The sequence below is a fragment of the Tachysurus vachellii genome, chromosome 19, assembly GCF_030014155.1.
Source record: "Tachysurus vachellii isolate PV-2020 chromosome 19, HZAU_Pvac_v1, whole genome shotgun sequence".
Lineage (NCBI taxonomy): Eukaryota > Metazoa > Chordata > Actinopteri > Siluriformes > Bagridae > Tachysurus > Tachysurus vachellii.
In genome coordinates, this window is record NC_083478.1 from 3,237,501 (window position 1) to 3,262,500 (window position 25,000).

The window sequence follows — 25,000 nt, forward strand, 5'->3', positions numbered from 1 at the left end:
TGTGTGTGTGTGTGTGTGTGTGTGAGAGAGAGAGAGAGAGAGAGAGAGAGAGAGAGAGAGAGAGAGAGAGAGAGAGAGAGAGAGAGAGAGAGAGAGAGTATTTAAAGTATTTTACTGCCCTCTGGTGGTATAATAGGATAAACAGATAGACACCATTATCGATTGACTCTGTATTGGTTCAGCAGTAAACCATCAATTAACTAGATCACACTAATACATGTAAACTATGTATCAGACTATAAAAATAAGGTGACTGAAGAAAGTGATGTGTCTTAAAATGTCAAAAAAGAGAGAAGACTAGAGGCTGCTAGTCAGACATAACACAAGTGTCATGGTGATGTTACCTTATTGGGCCACAAGTCACGTTTGTTGAGATCGGTCTTTGAGAAAATCCTTAGTACTAACCTTTGTGTTCATGTTCTGCATTTTCAGCTGTGATAACATAGATATATACTATGTCTTTGATTAGTGAGCTGTGGTCAGGATGTTGGTTGCTTAGTAACAGGGATGATTTTTTTTATAGTAATTTAAGCAAAATATGTATTCTAGGATATGGTACATGAAGTCTAGTCACATAACCAAGAAGGAAACGGAGAGGGAAAGTTCATGTTTTGTACCATAAATATGCGTGTGTATGTGTTACAGTGAGAAGCAGACACACAGGCCGGTCCTGATGGCAGGCTCTCGGGGCTCAGCCAGCACTGGACACTGGCTTTAGGAGCCCACGAGACGTTCACTTCAACCAGGAACATTTCACAGGTGAACACACGAATCATATATATATAACATCTAGCTTAATAAGTTAGATGTTAGATCTAATTTGTCTATTACAACATTTTCTGTCTCTGTAGCTCGTGTGCCCATGAGGTCGTCGACGCCGGTCCTGCTCTTCCTGATCAGCGTCCAGGCTGCACTCAACACGGTGGGAAACGCCCACTTACAGGAAACAGCCAAACAGAACGCAGGAACCCAGGACTCGACCCACGATGACCTCATCCCCACAGTTGACCCTAAGCTGTTCAACAAGCGGCGTTATCTATCACCTCGTGTGCACTTCAGCGACGTAGTGCCCTTCGATGGCCATACCGAGCCTCGGAGTCCGCGTACACGGCGGAGAGCGCGAGACTTCCAGAACCGTGGTGAATATTCGGCCTGCGATAGTGAAAATCACTGGGTGGGAAACATGACCCGTGCTACAGACTTAGCGGGAAACGAAGTGACGGTTCTGCCTGATGTTCGCATCAACAACGTGGTCAAGAAGCAGATGTTTTATGAAACCACGTGCCGAGTCACAAACCGTGGCTCCACCCACCGTGGGATGAAGGCGGGAACCACCGGATGCCGTGGGATCGATAACAAGCGCTGGAACTCCTATTGCACCAACACACACACGTATGTCCGGGCGCTTACATCTTTCAAGAATCAGGTCACCTGGAGGTTCATCCGAATCAATGCCGCATGCGTGTGTGTGGTCAGTCGAAAATCATGGAAGCGCTGATTCACAAGTCCTTTATCCTGTTTCCTGAGTGAATCAGTTCATTGAATTGTGGAAGTACAGATTCATGATCTGACTCGCTTGTTTCCTCAATGAGTAAATCAAGAGAAACGGTTCATGATAATTCATGATTCGGTTTGCTAGTCATTCAAGTGCATCATTGAATCAGATTGACACAGTATCAGCTCGTTGATGCAGGCAAGTCATTTTGAATCGTAGAAATCCGGATCGTACAGTGGAAGTACTAATTAATCTTTATGTTCACTTTTTTTCTTAAGTGAATCAACAAATCAAATTGCGGACGCACCGATTCGTGATCTGATTCACTAAATGAATCAAGTGAAACGAGGTAACTAAGCAAATCAAATCATGTCTGTGCTTCCAGAGAAAGCTATTTCAACAACATATTTCTCTAGAAGTGCTGATTTGTTTTGATTGTATGTTCAAACCTCCACCCGTCCACTTCGAAAAAAACCAAACAAATCAAAACAAGCATTGTACTGCCAATTCAGCATACCAGACTCCTGCCTTCCTTTTTTTTTTTTTTGTCTATCTACAGCACCCTGCCCCTGTCCTACCCTACCTCACACTGTAAATTATTGGTCTGTTAAGTTATGATGACTGCATGACATATTTATATAGTTTATACAGGCAAAATTATTAAATGTATGTGTATATACAGTATACATCCAGAAAACAAGCATATGTTGTGTCATTGTTGTTGTTCATGCTGTTATTTATTAAACACTTCAGTACTTCAGAGCATGACCTCTCCTTCATGTCATTGTCATTCGTCCATTTAACCTTTACACGCGGGAAGGAAATGCTGATTCTTCAGCACATGCTAACTAGACACAGCAACAGAAAACTATTTATCTGTGTTGATTGTTAGCGTTACAGACAAATTAGCGTATATCACGTTTTCAGTTTTAGATTTTCACGTCACAATAATTAGCCTTTTAAACCCAGAGATGAAGAAGTATAACATGGCCCTCACACTTTATTAAAATGCTAGTTTGTTAAGCTTAGCTTGGTTTATAAACTAGCAGGATTATAAAAGATGTTTAGCTTTACATTTACTAACACTAGCTAGATAACAGCACCATGCACTGATGCATATAATAAAGCTAACTCCCTAGTATTACAAAAAAAACCTGCCTGTGAAGTATGTTAGCTAACTAGCTAGCTTGGTTTAGTGTGTTACATCAAAAAGAGTCACTAAACTGACTGAAGTTCGACATTACCTACGTAACTGAGCTCTCTAGCTCCAAGCTGGCTTCAAGATTTAAGGCTAAGATACAATACAGTATTTATTACCACAGAATTTTTTTTTATTTTATTTTATATTGTGTTAAGTGGTGTTGGAAACAAAATCGACAACTCCACAAAGCTATTTAAGGTAAGTGTGATGATTAGACATGTAGCTTGTACATCCTGAAGTGAAACATGGTTGCTATAAGCTTCCTTTACCTGTTAGCTACATTAGCTTTGTAGTTTCATCAGACACACAGCATGGCATGGCTGATCGATTACATAGAGGCTAAAGGGAATAAAGCACACTATTTATTCTTTAAAAGATTTTCGGATGTGTCAGGTGTGAAACAGGGTCGATATGGACATCTGGAATTGTGAGCTGTGGAATTGGCGTGCACTGGAGTGGCCATGTTTTATCCAAGAGGATGTTTACACATCCTGGGGATGATGACAGAGAGGAAGAGAGAGATAGATGAGGACCTGTGGGAGCTGTGTGTGTGTGTGTGTGTGTGTGTGTGTGTGTGTGTCTGTGTGTGTGTGTGTTATTGAATAAATCAATACTATGAAACAGTCTTTTGTCAACTCATTTATTACTAATCAATATTCTTATCTAGGACATGTTAAAAAATGATTATTTTACTTAACATGGTTATATTCTCACATGTCATAATCTAACTTGCCTGCCTTCTTGTTATGCCTCATTCCATTCCACTCAAATGCCAAATCAGCATTTCCAGACTTCCAATCCAAAATATCATTCACATCACAGCAATGTTGAATGAATCCAATTAGTCTGAAGATGTTGATTAATTTTTTCTAACTTATCTGAGGGATTTTGTTTGATTGTCTACAGCTGCTGTAACGTAACGTAATTGATAACAGGAACTAACTTACACAACATTAAATCCAACTATAATATTATAGCAATATGAAATTAGTTAAAAATTCATTAGTGTTATACTTTAGTGTCAATAATGAGACGTGTGTTAAATAATTTACAAATGATACAGTAATTGTTGGTAAAGTGCTGTTTAGATGATGAATATATTATAGTGCTTCAAATTAGGCTGCATCACAACGTACCATCTTTGATTATTTTCCTGTAACACCATGCCTCATAGGGTTTTATTCTTACTTATTATAATAAAGAAATAAATAAATGCACACAAATCAATGATTAATACCACACCTCTTGCATTTGTTCTAAAAAAACAAAATGGGGAAGACAGGAATTGTTAGTCATTCATTCAATCATTATCTACCACTTATCCCAACTACCTCGGGTCACGGGGAGCCTGTGCCTATCTCAGGCGTCATCGGCATCAAGGCAGGATACACCCTGGACGGAGTGCCAACCCATCGCAGGGCACACACACACTCTCATTCACTCACGCAATCACACACTACGGACAATTATCCAGAGATGCCAATCAACCTACCATGCATGTCTTTGGACCGGGGGAGGAAACCGAAGTACCCGGAGGAAACCCCCGAGGCACGGGGAGAACATGCAAACTCCACACACACAAGGCGGAGGCGGGAATCGAACCCCCAACCCTGAAGGTGTGAGTCGAACGTGCTAACCACTAAGTCACCGTGCCCCCCCGATTGTTAGTCATAATTAACAGAATTACATTGCAAATGTGAACCAAATAAAAAACTATGTAAGGAAATAATAATTTCATTGTGGATATCTAAACAAAGGGGGTGTTTTCTGACTTCCAAATAAAATAAAACTGGAACAGCTTGATTCAACAAGCTTGTGGAAGTGTGCTGGAATGTTAATCATCATTCAAAGATTTTTCACTCAGTTGCTGTTTTGATAATATTTTCTTTGTTAAAGTTTAAAACTGAAAGGGATTAAAGCTCGATTATGAACGCATGCTGACCAGCGATTCAGAGACGAAGAGGCAACGCTTAATGATTAGATGTCCAGCTGTGTTGAATTTCACACATACATCTGGATCATTGTAGACTAATTCTGACTGATAATGTTAAGCCTGAAACCTGCAGGATGTGTGAAGTAAATCCTACAAAATCTGTTTGTGATTCCCTCCCAAGAGAAAGCGAACAGCTTGTGTTAAAACGTAACTAGCTAACCAGCTAATATTCCTAATCAAAAAGAGTTGCTGTGTATAAATGATGGCGTATTCTTAGCTTTTTTCTCTTTTTTTTTGTCACTATTAAAAATAAAAACAAAAACATGCAAAAACAAAAAATATTCAAGAAGGTTAGCAAAGGTCTAGTGAAGAACAACTGTTCACCCAGACTCATATCAAGCCAGTAAGCTAATATTACAGATCTGAAATATACCCACATGAATAAAGTAGCTTACTTGCCATTTTTGTTTGACATAAATATTATTAATGATCAGACATGGTAGTCAAGAAAGTTTCTAGCTAAGAGTATCTGTCCAGCTAGCTAAAATAGCTAAACCTTCTACTACTTTTGCCACAGCGAATCATCAGTTTCCACCTAACTCTATCCTCAGCATCCTCTACTCTCGCACCAATTACCTTCATGTCCTCTTTTAACATATCCATACAGTATATCTCCTCTTTGGCCTTCCCCTTGACCTCTTACCTGGCAGCTCCATCTCCAACATCCTTCTACCAATATAACCATCTCCCTCCTCTGTACATGTCCAAACCATCTCAATCTAGCCTCTCTGACCTTGTCCCCAAAACAGCCAACCTGAGCTGTCCCTCTGATGTGCTCGTTCCTAATCCTGTCCATCCTCGTCACTCCTAAAGAGAACCTCAACATCCTCATCTCTGCTACCTCCATCTCTGCCTCATGTCTTTTCCTCACTGCTACAGTATCTATCCTATACAGTAGAGCTGCTCTCACTACTGTCTTCTACACCTTTCCTTTGATTCTTGCTAACACTCTTTCATCATACAACACTCCTGATACTTTTCTCCACCCACTCCAACCCACCTGCACTCACCCCTTCACCTCTTTTCCACACTCCCTGTCACATTTGGTGGTCGACCCTTCTTGACCTCAGCCCCCTGTAACCTCACTGTTCTACTTCCCTCCCTCTCGTTCAAACACATGTATTCTGTCTTACTACGACTGACTTTCATTCCTTTTCTTTGCAGAGCAGACCTCTACCTTTTCAGGTGTTCCTCCACTTGCTCTCTACTCTCACTACAGATCACAAAGTCATCAGCAAACATCATTGTCCACAGAGATTCCTGTCTGACTTCATCTGTCAAACTGTCCATCACCATAGCAAACAAGAAGGGACTCAAAGCCGATCCTTGATGTAGCCCCACCTCCACCTCCACCTTGATCTCCTCTGTCTGACCTACAGCACATCTCACTGCTGTCACACTCCTCTCATACATATCCTGAACTACTTTGACATTCATCTCTGCCACTAAAATAGCTAAATAGCTTCACCTAAATACCTAGCTAGCTGGTTTATATACTTCTTTATATGATTCTGAGTAGCCTTCACATCATTTTCTTTTCTTTTATATGCTCTAAAGGCATAAAAGTAATGCATTGGGTGACATGTTCTGTTAATTCAGTAATTCATTTTAAATAAAGAACTAAGAATTATATTTAGCACATGGAACAAACCAATGCCTTGTAATAAAGCTTAATTTTAGTACACAGTGCCCTCTTGTGGAGAATCTGTGGAATCACAGCAAAAGTACGAAATGGCTAAAAGTTAATTGCACTACTTATAATTACCTCAACACCCGCGTATATATCCATGTTCTTTTAGTTAACCCTATTGTCATAACAAATTATTATTAAAGTAAAAGGACCTGGACATATTTTTCTGTTTTGCCAGAATTTTCTTTCCTTGCAATACAACAATGCATAAATTATACAGTAACAGTTAAACACACTTTGTTATTTACTGTATTTTAATGGAAGTAAAAGAATAAAAGATCATTAATGGTCATTGCTCGCTGTAAAATGCTGTTTTTATAGCTGTTTCTTTTATATACACCAAACTTGAGCTGTCATTTATGCTGCGTTCCACTAGGGGGCGATGCAGTTCCACAACAAGAAGCATACACGAATGATTACTATTTATGACTTTTCACACCATTTAACTGACAAAACACAAGTCTAGTGAGACAACATGCATCAGAAGGCCCTTGAGAGAAAGGTTTCACCTACGAATTAGAATTAGCAGAGGGAACACACACACACACACACACACACACACACACACACACACACACACCTACCAACCCATTTTTCACACTCCAGAGATTTTCTGGTCTTGGTTTCTAGTGTTAATTGTGATGAATCCTCACCTCTGGTGCTTAATTAAAGCAGAAGGATTGTTAGTCATCATGTCCTGGTTTCACTAAGAAACAGAAAAGTTCATGATAAATTCGATATTTTGCGAATTCCAAATTTTATATATCACCGCAATGTTTGCTTGGATGCTAGTTTTGATTAAAAATGTTAGCTAGATCAGAAGCAAACTTAGAAAGCAGCTCATTATTATACTGTATAGCTACAGCTAGTGTAGGACATTAATGTCATCTCACTATGTACTGTAGCTGGATAGCGCTAGCACAGTATTGTGCTTAGGTATCATGCTAATTTAGCAATCTGTTAATTGTGGTACCAAACGAGTCCCACTGATGCATGACAATCAAAATATTTTTGGATGCTAGCTAAAAATTTGCCCTAAAACACCAATTTTGTGTTAAAACCCAGTTGCTTTGAATGGCATTCCTTAAAAGCAAAATGCAGCGTGTTGTAATGTGTCATTCTCCCATATTTAGCAGTTCAGACCTATTTGCAGGATTCGATGCGTGCACTGCTTTTATTTAACGCACAAAGACTAACACAACTTACATGAAACGTAACAATGACAAATTATAACTGTGACATGGAAACCTAAATGACCTCAACAAAACATATCTAGCATAATAACCTGGATAACGTGGCGTCCGGTCTTACAGCTGACACACAACTTTACATCACAATATCACAAATTATGACTGGCAATAATTGAGACAGCAGGACAAACATATATGGAGCACCGCAGCAAAGAACAGGTTAGAAAATGGAAAAACACATTAAGAAAGTATCTTCTGTACGATAAGCTCGGCTGAGCTTTATAGAAGGACGGAAAATGACCCCTGGAATATCAAAGCCAAACAAAAATGACTGAAAATAGTGAAGTTTCCGGCTTCCAAAAATGTTCCTGTGATGAAAACACAAATAATACCGAACAGTGTTTATGCCTAACCCATTCACCACGTAACTGGCAAGGTCCATAGATAATCCTGAGTCTTCTGAGTCTTCTAATGACTGCCTTATTGTTGCTAGCTTGTTAGCTTATATAGCTAATGTTTAATTATTTCAGTGATATCTTATTTAAAAGATAGCAGATCCTGAAGTGTTTTATTTCTCTTACAGCAGAGCAAATTCCCAACAGTTCCTTTTTTTCCCACTTATTAACGAATGACATGACGTACTTTCAATGTGTGTATAGTTTAATGTTGTGGAACATCCACAAAACACATTAGTTCCTGTTACAGTATATCAGCGTTTATTTAGAAAACTTTATTTTTTCCATGCTCGTGTGAAGTTAAGAGCTTATCATGGTAGTGAGGAGACTCAATGTGTAAACATCTCTGTCCTGAAGACTTTCCTGTGGTGGAAATCTGACTGGGACCTTTAGTTCATACAATACAAGCTCCTGTGAATTAGCTGTTACTATAGATACTATAGTGTTAGAAAAAGCACAATGTTAAAAATGTGATGTAAAGAGTGATATTCATGTTTATGTTTATCTTCTCCAGTGACCCTCTGGTGTAATGTTAGCCAGCTATACTTGTAATGCTAGTAGTTATTTACTACCTAATATTGTTTTTGTTTGTTTGTTGCTATCCATGTGTATGATTGGAGCTGTTGGGAGGTGACGTCAGACTCGGACACTCTGCACAGTCATTTCTTTAAAGGATTTATCTCATTATAGTGATTTGAACAATGAATATGAAATCCAGTTAACATTTAATCCCATTACGCTGCATCCCCGCCTGCTTCTAAATGCATTCTCAATGCATTTCAATCTCCTAACCCTCTGAGACGAAGACACTCCCTTACTTCATACATTGCTGGGTTATGGGTTTAAAGGTTGCTAGGAGTTTACAGACCCACAATGCATCTGGGCTGAGAGTGTGCACTCGTGAGATGAGTTAAAAAGAAGATGGGAATTAGCTGGAAGAGCGGCTGTGGTTAAGAGTCAGAGCCACTTCCTTCCTCCATAGGCGCACTGTGAGGTCAGGAAGGAAAAAAGACACATCAGATCAAGTCAAAGTTTCTGAGCTTGGATGTGAAATCAGGCTGTCAACACACTAATAAGAACCAGAACAATATGAAAACCATGCTGTTCTGAGCGGAGCTAATATTATGTTATATATGTATAACCCTTATTGGCCACTTTAATAAGAACATTTATTTATTCACACTCGTTCATGAGTTCATTTCCACATCAAATAATCAGGATGCAGTTAAAAACACCTCAGTTTGACTGGTCCTGCCCTCAATGTAGCGTCACATTCCTTTTGTTGGTTGTGTCTTCTGCTGTCGTAGCCCATCCATCTCACATTTTAGCACTTTGTGTATTATGAGATGCTTTTCTGCTCACCGCGAACGTAATTGGTGTTTATTTATTTATGAGTTAACGCATCCTTCCTGTCAGCTCGAACCAGCCTGAGAATTCTCCTCATCAACAAGATGTTTCAATCCATATCTATGGTTAATTTTTTTGCACTATTTTGTGTAAACTCTAGAGATTGTTGTGCATGGATTTCCAGGTAGTTTCTGAAATACTCAAACCTGCCCTTCTGGCACCACCACACATAACCACATGATCAGTGAGATCAAATATTTCTTCATACTGATGTGTGACATGAGCTTTAACTGAAGCTCTTGATCTATATTTGCATGATTTTATGATTTGTGATGCTTTACTTGACTGGATAATTGTAATAAACAACAGCAGGTACTGTATTCCTATTAAAGTGGCTGGTCAGTTTATATAAAAATCTAATATTTATATTTACTTCATAATATAGCGATACGAAGAACAATAAACGTGTGATTATTAGCGATAATGTACGGAATGTACTTTGTAATGTAGAGTATGAACTAATTCACAGGTATATCACTTTTATTTTTGACATGGTTATGGAGGAAATATCTGTCTAGAACTCCATGCCCTAATGAATATACTGTGGAAGATCTCCCAAACATGACACGAGGAAGAAACCTTGAGAGAAACCAGACTGCAAAGACAAATCTCTGCGACTCTCCATTTGCTGTGCTACGATGTCTCCGGTAGGTGTTCCTATCCTACGACCGGTTGCCATGGTAATAACATATACACTTAAACATTCTACTCCATCTACTCCACTGTCTTCACTCTCATTGGTTGTCGCTGCACAGAGTCGCTCCAAATTTGCATAAAGTTTAACTACATTCTTTGTCTACATGCCATGTGACACACCCACATCTAGTCTTACATCAACTCACAATGTTACTCATGTCTCTTGAACGCTCCAGCACTTATTAAAAATGAATGATCTCTGGTGGCTTTGTCATCGCAGAGTGAACGTAACATTAGCCAACCATAAACAGTCAATTCTGTAAGCTGGCATCTACTAAAGTGGATTAAGTCTCAGTGTTTAGCGTAGCTAGCTACTTAGCTGCATAGCTAGTGATGATGTCAACAACAAATAGAGACTATTGATGGTACAAAGTTTGTAGCTGATATAATGGAAGTGATAGCAAGAATGTTAAATGATATGGAATAAATAGTATGTGTTACATTTATATATAAAAAAAAGGACAAACTGATGAGGTAGAAGAGGAATAAAACAGGATACAGATAAGATGTTAACAACGATGAAGATCTGTATGTGCACTACGTACTTCAACAAGAGATATATATATATATATATATACATATAACTATTTCTAACAGCATGAGGACATGTTTTTGAAAGTACTTCTGTAAGATACTCTGGATAAGAGTTTGGTAAACGTTCATGTAAACAGTTTCACTCATTCGAACACTGACAAAGAGTTTGCACGAAAATTCAAACGTGAAATAAACATTGTGAGCAAAGCCTGTCTTTTGCTGTTGGTGGTGAATGAAGGCATGGACCAGCTGTTGTTCTGGTTCAAACACTTTGATGTGAAGTGAATCTTTTATTTACCAACATTTTAGTGTGAAAGTTGAGACTGTGACAGGTATGAGGATGGACGAGAGCTCTCTGAGAGCAGAATCAGAAATCCTCTTCAGGAGGATTAAGAGATTTCTTTAGCGGTTTGTAATAATAAAAAACGGCCGAAGACACCGAACAGGCTGTCGACATTTCGACTAAAAATACCACAAGTGCATGTCTCATGGGGAACACACACACACACACACACACACACTTGACTAACAGATGTCATCTGCTGAGTTCACAGACCTCACAAGAACCCAAATAAATTTTCTTTTTACCTTAAATTAAAAAATATGATTTTCAAACATACAGTAGAGCATTGCATTTTTTATGTTTTGTATATCGTCGCTTTCGGGCGGAAACCTCGTATGTCCACTTTAGTCAATTTCATATTTTTTCACATATCGATGCTATTGGTCAGTCCCCACGTGGGTCTGTTATTTTTACAAGTTATTAACCAATCTAAAGTCTTGAAAATAGCTTGAGCGCAAATCTCATCAACTCCATTGGACACTTCAACTGTCCACCTCTTCCTCACTCCGTGGGAGAGCTTCACGGCATATTTCTCCTCAAGAAGAGTCGCAACGAATCAACACGTCTTCTGAGGTAAATGTCTTCAAAACACTGGGCTCAAAGAAAAAAAAATCTTGACCCCCACTAGTTCTGTTGCTTATCTGAGGACAGGAATTTAGCGCAAGACAATCCACTGCAACGCAGACTAAACCCTGTGCACTGCAGATAAGGTACGGCGTTTTTTGAATTTCCTGAAAAATAACGGTTTTGGAGATACAAGGATTCCGCCTGACAGCGACGATATATTCTTTTTATTCCCTTTTGTTCCCTTTGATAAAATCTGACAAAGAAGACAACAAAGCAGCTTGTCACATTACTGAGAACCCGTGAGGCCCGATGATGGAAAACTTAAACAACAACAGACATATTCTCCTTATATCATTAGTATCATTAGATTACATAATGTACATCATCTGGTGTAAGTCCTGCTGAAGGAGTTGTTGCTATGGAAACAATAACATCTTCAACCCATCAACTGCGCTCTGGTATAAATGAGGATATGTTGCGAATTATTATTACACACTACCTCATCTCATGACCTCTACTTTAAAGTCCAAGCTGTGGAGCTGGATCTGGAGCTGATCCTAACCCCTAACCCCTAACCTCTAACTCCTAACCCAAAACCACACAGCTCTTTATAAAACAAAAAAATCATTACACGTATGTTTCTAGCTTGAAACACACAGCCTGGATTTTTGGCTCTGGTCAGACTCCACAATCAGACTTTTTGTTCCTAAAGCCTCTCACTGTCACCTGATTAGTAATAACACTCACATGTTTGCAGTTAGACTAATCCCTTAAAATATCCCGGATCGCCAACTAAACGTCGTGACGTTTTGATCTCAACCCGAATTTCCTTCTAAAGATCGTTTCGTATCCAGATCCGCTGACTTGTCTGATCACATCTTTGTTTTAACGAAACCATAAAACCTGCACCCATGTCCGTTATGTCCATGTCATGTTATTCTTTCCCTAGAGGAAAGAATTCTTTTACAGAAATATGCAAAATGGCAGCAAAAAAAATGTAATTTTAATTTAAACTGGCATCGTTCCTGTTAAGGTTTTGTTATTGGCTGACTAGTGTGTGAACTAAAAAAAGAAAGCATGATAAAATCTTACCCAAATCAGAGAGAGAGAGAAAGAGAGAGAGAGAGAACAAATATGCTCCAATGTCATTAATCCAATTCCATATATGGAAAAAAGGAAAGAGAGAAACGTATTGCAATTAAATATAGATATATATACCACATGACTATAATGTCCTAAGTGCTGTGTGTGTGTGTGTGTGTTATGTAGACTTTACAGGACTAGCAGAGACGGTAACAGTGTGATCCAGAGGATTCCCGATGGCCCGCTCATGTTTCAGACTGATTACTGTGAACTGACAACATTTATTCAAGCGGCTCACCGCAGACGGCTCTCAGTCTCCCACGCACAGACACAGACACAGACACAGACACAAGAAACCCTCCCACAAACATTACACACCACATCCAAGTCTGTGTTTGTAGTCATTTAGGCAGAAAAACACAATGGTTTAGATGCCTAAGTGTTTAGACTTACTGTAGAGTAAGTACAGTGTGTATGGCTGCACCATGACCACGTACCATATATACATCCACTAAAGCCGGAGATGTGACAACAATGTTCCTGAATCAATTTGTCGAATCGTCTTATCATTTTAAACTAAAATAGCTATTGCTTTTCCGTACGTTATAAACTCTCTCACGTTCCTTAAATACACTTGTTTAAGAAATAAAGACAAAAAACAAATAGACAAATTACTAAAATATTACTTTACTTTGTGCGCTCTAGATTGAATATGTAAAGTTTATTGACTGAGAAATACAATACATTATGCTTAAGGTGGAAAGCTGTTTCTATTTCTATTTGTACCGAATGAGACGTTGTTATAATTATAATTTTATTCAAATTACAATTGAGTTAGATTATTCAAACCTGCCGTGAAAACAGAAATGAAAAACAAGTCACTTTCTAAGTGTGTGTGTGTGTGTGTGTGTGTGTGTGTGTCTGTGTCTGTGTCTGTGTGTGGGACTTTAAAAATGATTCCTTTTATAGCTTGCACTTTTGAGCGCAAGTCTGAATGCACCCCAGGAAAAAGTCCAGGTCATTCCCATGGAAACAAACACATTCACACAATCCTGTGATATGTGAGATCTGATATATTCAGGATGAGGATATTTACAGCTTAAGTTAAAGGGAATAATGTTAAAATGTTGCATTATATATTTATGATCATCTAAGTGAATGTAGTAAATATATACAGTGATGTGAAAAAGTGTTTGCCCCTTACTGATTTTTTATTTTTTTTTTGCACGTTTGTCACACTTTAATTTTTAAGATCAACTAACAATTTAAAATATTAGTCAAAGATAACACAAGTAAACACAACATAAGTTCAATTTCTCTAGCCACACCCAGGCCTGATTACTGCCACACCTGTTCACAATCAGGAAATCACTTAAATAAGACCAGGAACAAATGAGAAAGAAAGTAATTGAGATCTACCTGTCTGGAAAAGGTGATAAAAACCATTTCTAAAGCTTTTGGACTCCGGCAAACCACAGTGAGATCCATTATCCACAAATGGTGAAAACATGGAACAATGGTGAACCGTCCTAGGAATGGCAAGAGAGCCCACCAAAATTACCCCAAGAGCGCAGCGATGACTCTTCCATGGTGTCACAAAAGACCCCACAACAACATCCAAAGAACTGCAGGCCTCACTTGCCTCAGTTAAGGTCAGTGTTCATGACTCCACCATAAGAAAGAGACTGAGCAAAAATGGCCTGTATGGCAGAGTTCCAAGACGAAATCCACTGCTGAGCAAAAAGAACATAAAGGATTATCTCAGATTTGCCAGAAAACATCTTGATGATCCCCAAGACTTTTTGGAAAATACTCTGTTTACAACAAAAGTTTAACTTTTTGGAAGGTGTGTGTCCCATTACGTCTGGCATAAAAGTAACACTGCATTTTAGAAAAAGAACACCATGCCGACAGTAAAATATGGTGGTGGTAGTGTGATGGTCTGGGGCTGTTTTGCTGCTTCGGGACCCAGAAGACTTGCTGTGATAAATGGAACCATGAATTCTGCTGTCTACCAAAAAATCCTAAAGGACAATGTGCGACCATCTGTTCGTGACCTCAAGCTGAAGCGAACTTGGGTTCTGCAGCAGGACAATGATCCAAAACACACCAGCAAGTCCACCTCTGAATGGCTGAAGAAAAACTAAAAGAAGACTTAGTCCTGACCTGAATCCTAATGAGATGCTGAGGCATAACCTGAAAAAGGCGGTTCATGCTCGAAAACCCTCCAGTGTGGCTGAATTACAACAATTCTGCAAAGATGAGTGAACCAAAATTCCACCACAGCTCTGTAACAGACTCATTGCAAGTTATCGCAAACGCTTGATTGCAGTTCTTGCTGCTAAGGGTGGCCCAACCAGGCATTAGGTTTAGGGCCAAGCACTTTTTCACACAGGTTTGGATTTTGTTTTCCGTTAATAATAAAAACCTTTTATTTAAAAACTGCATGTTGTGTTTACTTGTGTTATCTTTGACTGATATTTACATTTGTTTGATCTGAAACATTAAAGTGTGACAAACGTGCAAAAAAATAAAAAATCAGGAAGGGAGCAAACACTTGTTCACACGACTGTACATTCACACTAGCTAGTGACAGAAACTTGCGACCGTTTGGTAATTTTCTATGTGATCAGTTGTACGTGTATATTTTACTGACCTGAGATTGCAGCAAAACTACATAGCCAAAAGGAAAAAAGTTACAACCCTAGTTTCCTATCACATGGCAGCTCGGATTAAATGTGAATTTAAAATTAAAGTCACAATAAAGACAAATAAAAACAGAGCTTGGAAGGAAGCAGCAATGATTGTACAATTAGCTTGCAAATCTTTTGACAAAGCTAGTATAAAGTTTAAGCGAAAAATAAAGCAAATTTTGTTTTTATTTAATTTGTGTTTAACTGGTTAGCTTTACATTCTATTGTTACTCAGAAACACCAGACGCCGCACGCCCACAAGTGACAAAATTAGCATTCGCTGCATGGCCACGAGATACACACCCCAAATGACACGAGCAATATGTCACAAGTAAGAAACTATAAATACATTTGTGCAAAACAATGTGAAAATATTTAGATTTACTTTTAAATCTTGCTTTGGTGTCTTCCTGCAGAGTTCATGTTGACTAAGGAGGCAGTTTAACAAACACAACAGGAACGGTGGTTCTGTTTGTCCAAAATGGCCGCCAGACCGTTCCAGAAATCAGTTACTCAGTGAAGCTTTCTTTGTTTGTGATAAAGTTCCACTGTTTAATGAACTACTTTAGCAAATCTGAGGGACATCACTGAGGAAATGGATGTGGTTTGAGTTAGAAAAGAGAGATGGACTTCCATTACTTGCTAGCCACATTAGCTCCAGCAGGGGCATAGCCAGACCATTTACAATGGGGTTTCCAGATTAAAAAGCCTTAATAGGACTTCAGTCAGATTGTAGTGACATATTTATCCACATTTATAGAAAATGATATATGAAATATTGTGATTTTCTCTTTCTGTGTCAAAGGTACACATTTAAGCGACATTTGTTTGTCATGTAGTGAGCTACAAAAAAAGTTATCACTAACAACGTAAGGCTTATGAAGTATGCTAGTAAAACGAGTTCGAAATCATTAGCTAACGGTAGCTAATAAAGAACTGAAAAAGTACAGTGTTATGAGTTGAAATAATAAATATCAGTCATGTAAAAAGAAAGACTGACCGATAGTTGCTCAAACGTTTGCAGCTATGTTAGCTAGCTAAACTCTTTTTCTGGCAAGACATTATACGCAACATCTTGACCATTTTTGCTGTTGATCTGAACTTTTCCCAGAAACTGAAAAATATTATTCTGTATATTAGACACAGCAAAATTCTTTTCATGTTAGGGAGCTGGAGTTAGAGTACAGGGTCAGGATTAAGGGCCTTTCTCAAGGGCCCACCAGTGGCAGCACTGGTGCTTAAAGTCCTGACCTTATCGACATATGTGCCAGCATTGTTGTTTAGTTTTATTTTATGTTTTATGTATTTCAGATCAGTTTACATGTCTCACATAATTAAGGGGTTTCCTCAGGGTATTCCAATTTCCTCCTCCAATCCAAAGGCATTATTTGGCTTATTGGCTTATTGAGGCACTAAATTGTCTGTATTGTGTGAATGGCTATGTGAAAATGGAGGGATGAATAATAATAATAATAATAATAATAATAATAATAATAATAATAATAATAGCTGAGTCCATGAGTTTAACTCCAGTGAGAAACAAACATGTCTTAGATGATCATTTAGATGAAATCAAGGTGAACATTATTCTCATTTCTTTGGCTTAAATATAGCTCTCATTTATTTATACTCTTTTATATACACAAATATCCAAATGTTTTGGCACACTGCACGACTAAAGATGTGATGGCTTTAAAAGTCTATTCACCATGGTTATAATAAAAATATTTAGATTGCACTCTGCTAAAGGTTAAGATCTTTTTGCATTTGACGATTAGCAGTTGTTGAAAGAAGCACAGGAACTCAGTGAGACATCTGAACAGCATTAGTGGCATTTTTTTTCATAACTGGATCTCATGCTTTATCTAAACAGCAGCCTACTCGGCCACACCAAATGCACAATGCTGGCATTTTATTGCTTTGTGGTTTCCATTAGCTGTTGCATTACACACAGCTGATTATCCTTCCCCTGTGTGTGGATGAACTTAAAGGGGAACATCTGAGCAGGACGCAGATAACTGAGCCACCAGATTTCTGAACATTTTTAAAAAACGATATTTTGATTCATTTCCAAATTCAGTGATTTTGAGTTCTGAAACAATTGAGATGTTGGTGAAATTTCTGTAAGAGTTAAAATGTTAAATCTGTGTTAAAATTAGTGAAACACAGAAAATAACCCAAGAATGTACAACAAAATACATTTTCACAGAAATTAGAACAAAAATATGTAAACTATACTAATATTTTATAAGTGTATATAATAACTTTCAAGACTTGTTCTGCTCGAATTTTCTATAAATAATAATAAATGAATAAACCGTTAATTCATTTTAATTTTACTATTAGTTTTCTCTTATTTGTTTAAGTGATTGGGCTTTTATACATAAATGCTGTGTGACTGAACATTGAACAAAAAACATTGTTTGGTTGCTATTAAATGTATGTTTTAAAAATAAAATAAATTTCGAATAGAAAAATCTATTCGATTCACAAACGCATTCTTAAATTTTCTTAAATGTTCTTTCAATTGTTTAAAGATTTTATATCCATTATTTAAAACACACATTATAAATTTCATATCGCATTTTAAAAGCAAATTTGCAGACCAAATAGACATGATAATATGTCCTGTTCTTTTTTTTTAGAATGAATCATTTTTTAACCTGGAAAAATATTGTAAACATTGAGATAAATCCTGAGGGTTTTTGTTTGGAACGTCTTAGCAGGAAAGCTGATCACTCTTCTACCAGACCATAGACATCTTCATGAGGGTTCTGTAGCACTGATCTGACCTACAGTACCTATGACAGGTGCAATAACATATGATTTTCCCCATTCTGTTGTTTGATATGAATACTTGATACTAAAGCTCAAGACCTTTGTAATTGGCTGATTATATACGTAACCTCACGGTTACTACGATTTAACAACACGAAAGAATGAAACATTATTTATTTGTAATGTGCATTAAAATTGTTAAACAGAAATTTATGAAAGTAAAGATAAATTGGGCAGATTGATCGTTTGGGATAAATACAAACACATTTAAATATAACTCTAATAATAATCTTAAATTTTTGTATTCTATCAATCTTTATATTATTGTTTATAATATAAATTTTTGTTCTATGTTTACGTTCTGTAAAGCTGCTTTGAGACAATGTCAATTGTAAAAGGCGCTATACAAATAAACTTGAATAGAATAGAATCGAATTGAAATTTTGCTGTCGTTGATTTTGTCCGTCGTGTGTCTTGGTTCCCCTTTAGTTTACCCCATGAGTGCAAAATAGGCGGATTTTCACACACACACACACACACACACACACACACACACACACACACAGAGAGAGAGAGAGAGAGAGAGAGAGAGAGAGAGAGAGAGAGAGCTCTAATAATCCTGGGTTAGTGCACTGACAGCAGCTGCTCCTGACTCTCGGATCATTTTAAACGTTTCTTCTTCAACCTGCTTTAAATTTTACCAACCAAAAAAAAAAAAAATACAGACACAAAATGGGAAAAGTGGAAGGTGGAATGAAATGCGTGAAATACCTGCTCTTCATATTCAACTTCATATTCTGGGTGAGTGATGCTTGAGCGCCTGTTGATGAAATGCTGAATGAATCAAATCAATAATTGCTGAATGTTTTGAGCTGAAAGCTGCATGCAGTGAACTGGTGGTTATTCTGTACGTGAAAAAATGAAAGGAAAAAAAAACCCCTTTCTTTCCATTTTCCCCCCTTCGCTTGAGTCTCAGTGTGTGTTTATCCCGTCGGCCATGGAAAGGTAAATCAGATTTTCCATTAAGGGAACAAAACGCCCCTTTTTCCTCTTTGGAAACGGGACGAGTTCACAAAGAGCTCCCTATTCCACATATAGTGCACTACAGTACTTTATTTCTTCTTCTGTGCATATATATATATATATATATATATATATATATATATATATATATATATATATATATATATATATACATATATATGTGAGAGATAGATAGATAGATAGATAGATAGATAGATAGATAGATAGATATACACACAGATATATAGTGTCTGTCTTCTGTATGTCCATCCATATTTATTCTGTTTATTCTGTATATATATATATATATATATATATATATATATATATATATATATATATATATATATATATATATTCATAATGACATTCCTTTTGTACAGCTATATCTGTCATACCACTTCATACTGTATCATACTTATATAAAAACCACACTATACAGTATATACCCTTATTCAGTTATACATATTACTACACCTTCTGTATAACCTCATACCCTTATTTATTACACTGCCACTTGTAAATAAGCTACAGTATCTATGCACTTCTGGTTAGATGCTAACAGCATTTCATTGGCTCTGTACATGTACAGTACCTTGCACAATGACAATAAAGTTGATATATATATATATATATATATATATATACAGCCAAACAAATATTTTTGATATTTACATCTAGATGTATGAAACAATTTGCTGCCTTTTGTTTGAACTAACCCATTTTTCGACTGATCAGAAATACCCGACTGTGTGACTGACAGGTGTTTCTCGTTGCCCCTGTGTGCCTTGTTAAATCGATCGATTAACCAATTAATAAATCTGAACGTCTCCTATTGCTCTAAGTTTCAGTGGTGAAGAATGTATTTGTTATTATTAAGGATAAACCTACGTGAAGGCCAGAGACCAGTCCATGCGAAAAAGGAATGCGATTTTGAAGCTGATAAAAGAATGAAACTTGAGAGTTATTGTACAAACATTGTGCATAGGCAAAAAAATATTGAATGTCCTAAGAAAAAAGAAACCACTTATGTATGAACAATCAGACAGCGAACAGGTTGGCCAGGCAAAACAGCACCACTTACTGAGCTGTGGAAAAAGAAAACAAACCCAACACTCAGTGACATCACCAACAGCCCCTACAGGGGTATCACAATCCAAAGGCCAAAAACACAAGACACTCATCCGAGGGAAGAATAAGAAAGCCAGGTTGGAATTCACAAAGAATTATAAAGATGAGCTACAAAGGTAGGGGACACAGTGGCTTAGTGGTTAGCATGTTCGCCTCACACCTCCAGGGATGGGGGTTTGATTCCCACCTCCGCCTTGTGTGTGTGGAGTTTGCATGTTCTCCCCGTGCCTCGGGGGTTTCCTCCGGGTACTCCGGTTTCCTCCCCCGGTCCAAAGACATGCATGGTAGGTTGATTGGCATCTTTGGAAAATTGTCTGTAGTGTGTGATTGCGTGAGTGAATGAGAGCGTGTGTGTGCCCTGCAATGGGTTGGCACTCCGTCCAGGGTGTATCCTGCCTTGATGCCCGATGACGCCTGAGATAGGCACAGGCCCCCCGTGACCCGAGGTAGTTCGGATAAGCGGTAGAAAATGAGTGAGTGAATGAGTGAGAGCTACAAAGGTTCAGGGAACAAGATTAACCTCTACCAAAGTAAAAGAAAGGCCAAAGTGTGGTGGAAGAAAAGATCTGCTTATGTTACTAGACAAGATCATCTGCAAAGCATGGTGGTGGTAGTGTCATGGCTTGAGCTTATAAGGCTGTTTCTGGAATATTCTCACTAATCTTTACTGATGATTGATGAAACTCATGGTGAATTTAAAAGTTGGCAGAAACGTTCTGTGTGGCAGTTTAAAGATAAATGCATCCAGTCTAATCGGATCAAACAGTTTGGTGATGTATTGATTATATATCATATTTTATACAGTATACAGTATATCTCATATGATACAACATCATTTAGATGAAAAGGTGTCTACAATATAGAGGTAGATGTTTAGACAGATGCTTTACTGCTTATTTTGCTCCAAAAGATCTCAGCTCCGTGTTTAGGAACTACAGTAAACGGTCACCTGCGGCTTTGCTTCTGACTAAAGTAATCACACCTGGTGTTCAGCATGAGCAGATTGTCCTGTGATTCAGTGTCCTGTTGATGAGCGCAGAACGGTATTTGTGATTCGAGCAGCAGCTCTTATATTCAGTATCCAGGTGAGCTTTGGAAAGTGTACATTTATTTTTTGAACTGCAAGCTGAAGAAACAGTAGTTTAAATCAGACAGATCCTGAGGGCAGGAAGTATAACAGGATCAGGTGCATGATATCATGATAAATTCTTCAAGTCCATGTTTCTCAGATTATCATGTATCCTTCACTAAAACTGCACTGAGGAAATCCACTGATACTCACAGCTGACTTGTGGACTGCGGTTGTCTTTTCGAGTTTCTTTTAAACTCGATAAATTACTAGAGTGCTTTGAATTCTTAAATCTGATTCGGAAGGTGTTGAAAGGTTTATATTCATGCGTTCTGATATATTCTAATACATTACTGTTGCTATAGTAACACAGAGACATATCATCCTTGTTATGGTGAATTTTTTGCTGCTGTCAAACTCACACACACACACACACACACACACACACACACACACACACACACACACACACACACACACAGAGCTGAGAGTCTGTTGTCAGGTGTTAGTGAAAGGTAGCTTAAACATTCTTAATCTAAACTGTTGTAGTACATTATTTAATAATAATCTTATTTCTAATAATAATAACAATAGTAATAATAATAGTGTGTAGTAACACTGCTAATGGCTATTATACAGTAAAAAAAGATACTTGATCCACAATCAATATCTCTCCCGGCTGTAATTTATGATCCACAGCCATCCATTACTACCCAGAATTCCCTTGCGATCAATTCGAGGCTCATAAACATCAAGCTGCCACTCCCAGTAAATGAGATAAAGGGTACTTAAGGGAGAGAGGATACAAAGCACAATGTGATGTTCTGTCCCAGTGCAGCAAATTCATCGCCTTTTGGACTTTATAGTGGTATGACTTTTAATACCATAGCAGGTATGTGTGTGTGTGTGTGTGTGTGTGTGTGTGTGTGTGTGTGTGTGTGTGTGTATACGCAGGTGGGAGTAGAAATTACAGATGGAAGAAACAGGCCACAGTAATATCAGCCCACTGCTTGACATTAACAAACATAAATGAGCCGAACATCAGCTTATATCACAACACTGTTCCCAGATTCCTCCATTCTGATTGGTCAGAAGGTGTCGATCCATTTTCTAACGTTTTCTTAACCAGCATTAGTGATAATAGTTCATATGATCATTTTATGTCAATAAGCTCGTCCTAATACAGGCTTTAATGGTGACGTTTTTTTTCTGTAATGTTTATGGAAGGAGTTTTCAGAGGGTTTTATTCTCTCTGGAACAAGTTGCATTTCATTTGTCTTTTTTTATAATATTTAGCAGACAGCTCTAATGTATGAAGACTAAAACACTTCAGGAGATGCTGTCATTAGAAAAAAATTACCTTTACCATGGAACATTGATTATTTTCTTATAAAAGCCCACCATCTTCACTTAATCTACACCATGTGGCTAAAAGTTTGCGCACCCCTGACCAGCACTCTCATTTGTACTTGTTGAGGATTAGTGAGATCAGACACTGGTGTTTTATGAACGAGGAGGTCTGGGGTTCATCAGTGTTCCATCTCATCCCAAATGTGTTCAGTGGTGTTGAGTCAGTCAGGGATCTCCAGTCCTTTTACTCTTTTACTTTCTATTAAACTAAACCATTAAATTAAAAGAACCCAATATTTTATTTTTCTGTCTGCACTTAAGCGAATAAATAGTACAGGGAAAAACAAATACATAGTTAAAAACAAGATAAACGTACACAAAACTGCAACCTACACACAAACGTTCACATAACACAACATTCACACAACGTTCACACAGCGTTCACACAATGTTCACACAACATTCACACAACGTTCACACAGCATTCACACAACGTTCACACAACATTCACACAACATTCACACAACGTTCACACAGCATTCACACAACGTTCACACAACGTTCACACAACGATCACACAGTGTTCACACAACGTTCACACAACGTTCACACAGCGTTAACACAGCGTTCACACAACGTTCACACAGCGTTCACACAGCGTTCACACAACCTTCACACAACCTTCACACAGCGTTCACACAACGTTCACACAACGTTCACACAACGGTCACACAACGTTCACACAGCGTTCACACAACGTTCTCACAGCGTTCACTTATATCGCAGATTTAATAATATATAAAACAGAACCAGAATTCTGATATCCTAACCAGCAAAATTACAATCAATACTTTTCATGGGTTTGATATTTTCCAAACCCAAATGGATCCACAACCTTATCCACTACTCACAGCATCGGATCTCTGATATCTGATCCAAAAAAAAAATAGAAAAATGCTACAGATTATATGACGTACTTAAAGTTCTCAGAATTTTTATTTTTAAAAAAGCAGTTATTGGTTTATAAAAAAATGTGGATCATAAAGCATCACACACACACACACACACACTTTTATTTGCCTAAAATGTGTGTTCTGATCACACTGTTGCCTCTAATTTGTCTGTGGAGACTGGCGCCTTCATAAATCCTTAATAATGCTGTTATTCTCTCTGTGTGTGTGTGTGTGTGTGTGTGTGTTTGCATGTATTTAGCTCTTTGTGTGGACTGGAAAGGATCAAATGTCCTCACTATGATAACAGCGTATGGCGCTGGTTAATGTGTTATGCACATTATGGCGCTGGCACATGGTTAATGTCATCACATGCAATTGATCCTTTGCAAAAAACTATTTTATAGCTATAATTGGAAAAACCTTAAAGAGGCAAATATTATTTTGCTTCTTTAGGGTTAGAGAATGATTGAGTATGATAATCTTTATAATATTTTTCATCCTTCTTTAGGTCCTTAGAAAACTAGAAAAAACAGAGAATTGTGTTTGTGTTCGTGGAGAGAAACAAAGGGTGTGTCCCAATGACCTGTGTCTGTTAAACCGCTAAGCTAACTTTAAGTGTTTATTTTATTACCTCAGGTTTTAGTATTTGTGTTTATTTTAGGTTGTGTTCTAAATGCTTTATCGCAGAAGTTGACTCGCATGACTTAGAGATGTTGTGATGCCTTTTTTAGGCGATACTTTGAGATATTGTAAGTTTTATAACTGTTTCTGTAACCAAATGTTGTTACTTTTACTAAAGATGTTATTATTTTTTGTACATCACGCAGGGTTGTTTGCTGACCTGGCAAAAGCTTTTCTGGATCTGATTCAACAAAACACCTAAACTTTTGTCTTTGTTTTTTTAATGTGCAAAATGACGTGCAAAAATATATTTAAAATATATTTATTTCTATTTAAAATATTTTTTTTTTCCCTTACGAATAACATTATACCATTAACATTTCTTTGAATGCATTAAGCTACAATTTGATGAATTAAAATTTTATTTAATTCATTTTTTATTCAATTAAATCTGCTACTACTCACACATTTCTCTCCTTTTTCTTTTAATCTAAAAAAGAACACACAAAAAAAAAAAAAAAAACATTACATTACATTACATTACATTTACGTTTTAGGCTCGGATTAAATTTGTATTTCATATACATTATATAAACACCTGAGAGAATATATATATATATATATATATATATATATATATATATATATATATATATATATATATATATATATATATATATACCGAAATACAGCAATAGGGAAAAAATAATAATATTATATAAATAATA

At 37.4% G+C, this 25,000-nt stretch overlaps 2 protein-coding genes across 2 annotated transcripts in view; both read left to right on the top strand.

Annotated features, from left to right (window-relative positions):
- ngfa (nerve growth factor a (beta polypeptide)) overlaps positions 1 to 2,257 on the top strand; it is a 35,571-nt gene extending 33,314 nt beyond the window's left edge. The window contains exons 2-3 of the mRNA XM_060893935.1: positions 646 to 759; positions 852 to 2,257. Coding sequence (XP_060749918.1) covers positions 863 to 1,498 — 636 coding nt within the window. The 5' untranslated portion in view covers positions 646 to 759; positions 852 to 862 and the 3' untranslated portion in view covers positions 1,499 to 2,257. The remainder of the gene's footprint in view (positions 1 to 645; positions 760 to 851) is intronic.
- A 16,451-nt stretch (positions 2,258 to 18,708) lies between these two features.
- The window catches only part of tspan2b (tetraspanin 2b), a 15,242-nt gene continuing 8,950 nt past the window's right edge, over positions 18,709 to 25,000 (top strand). The window contains exon 1 of the mRNA XM_060895144.1: positions 18,709 to 18,926. Within this exon, the coding sequence (XP_060751127.1) occupies positions 18,858 to 18,926 (69 nt within the window). The 5' untranslated portion in view covers positions 18,709 to 18,857. The remainder of the gene's footprint in view (positions 18,927 to 25,000) is intronic.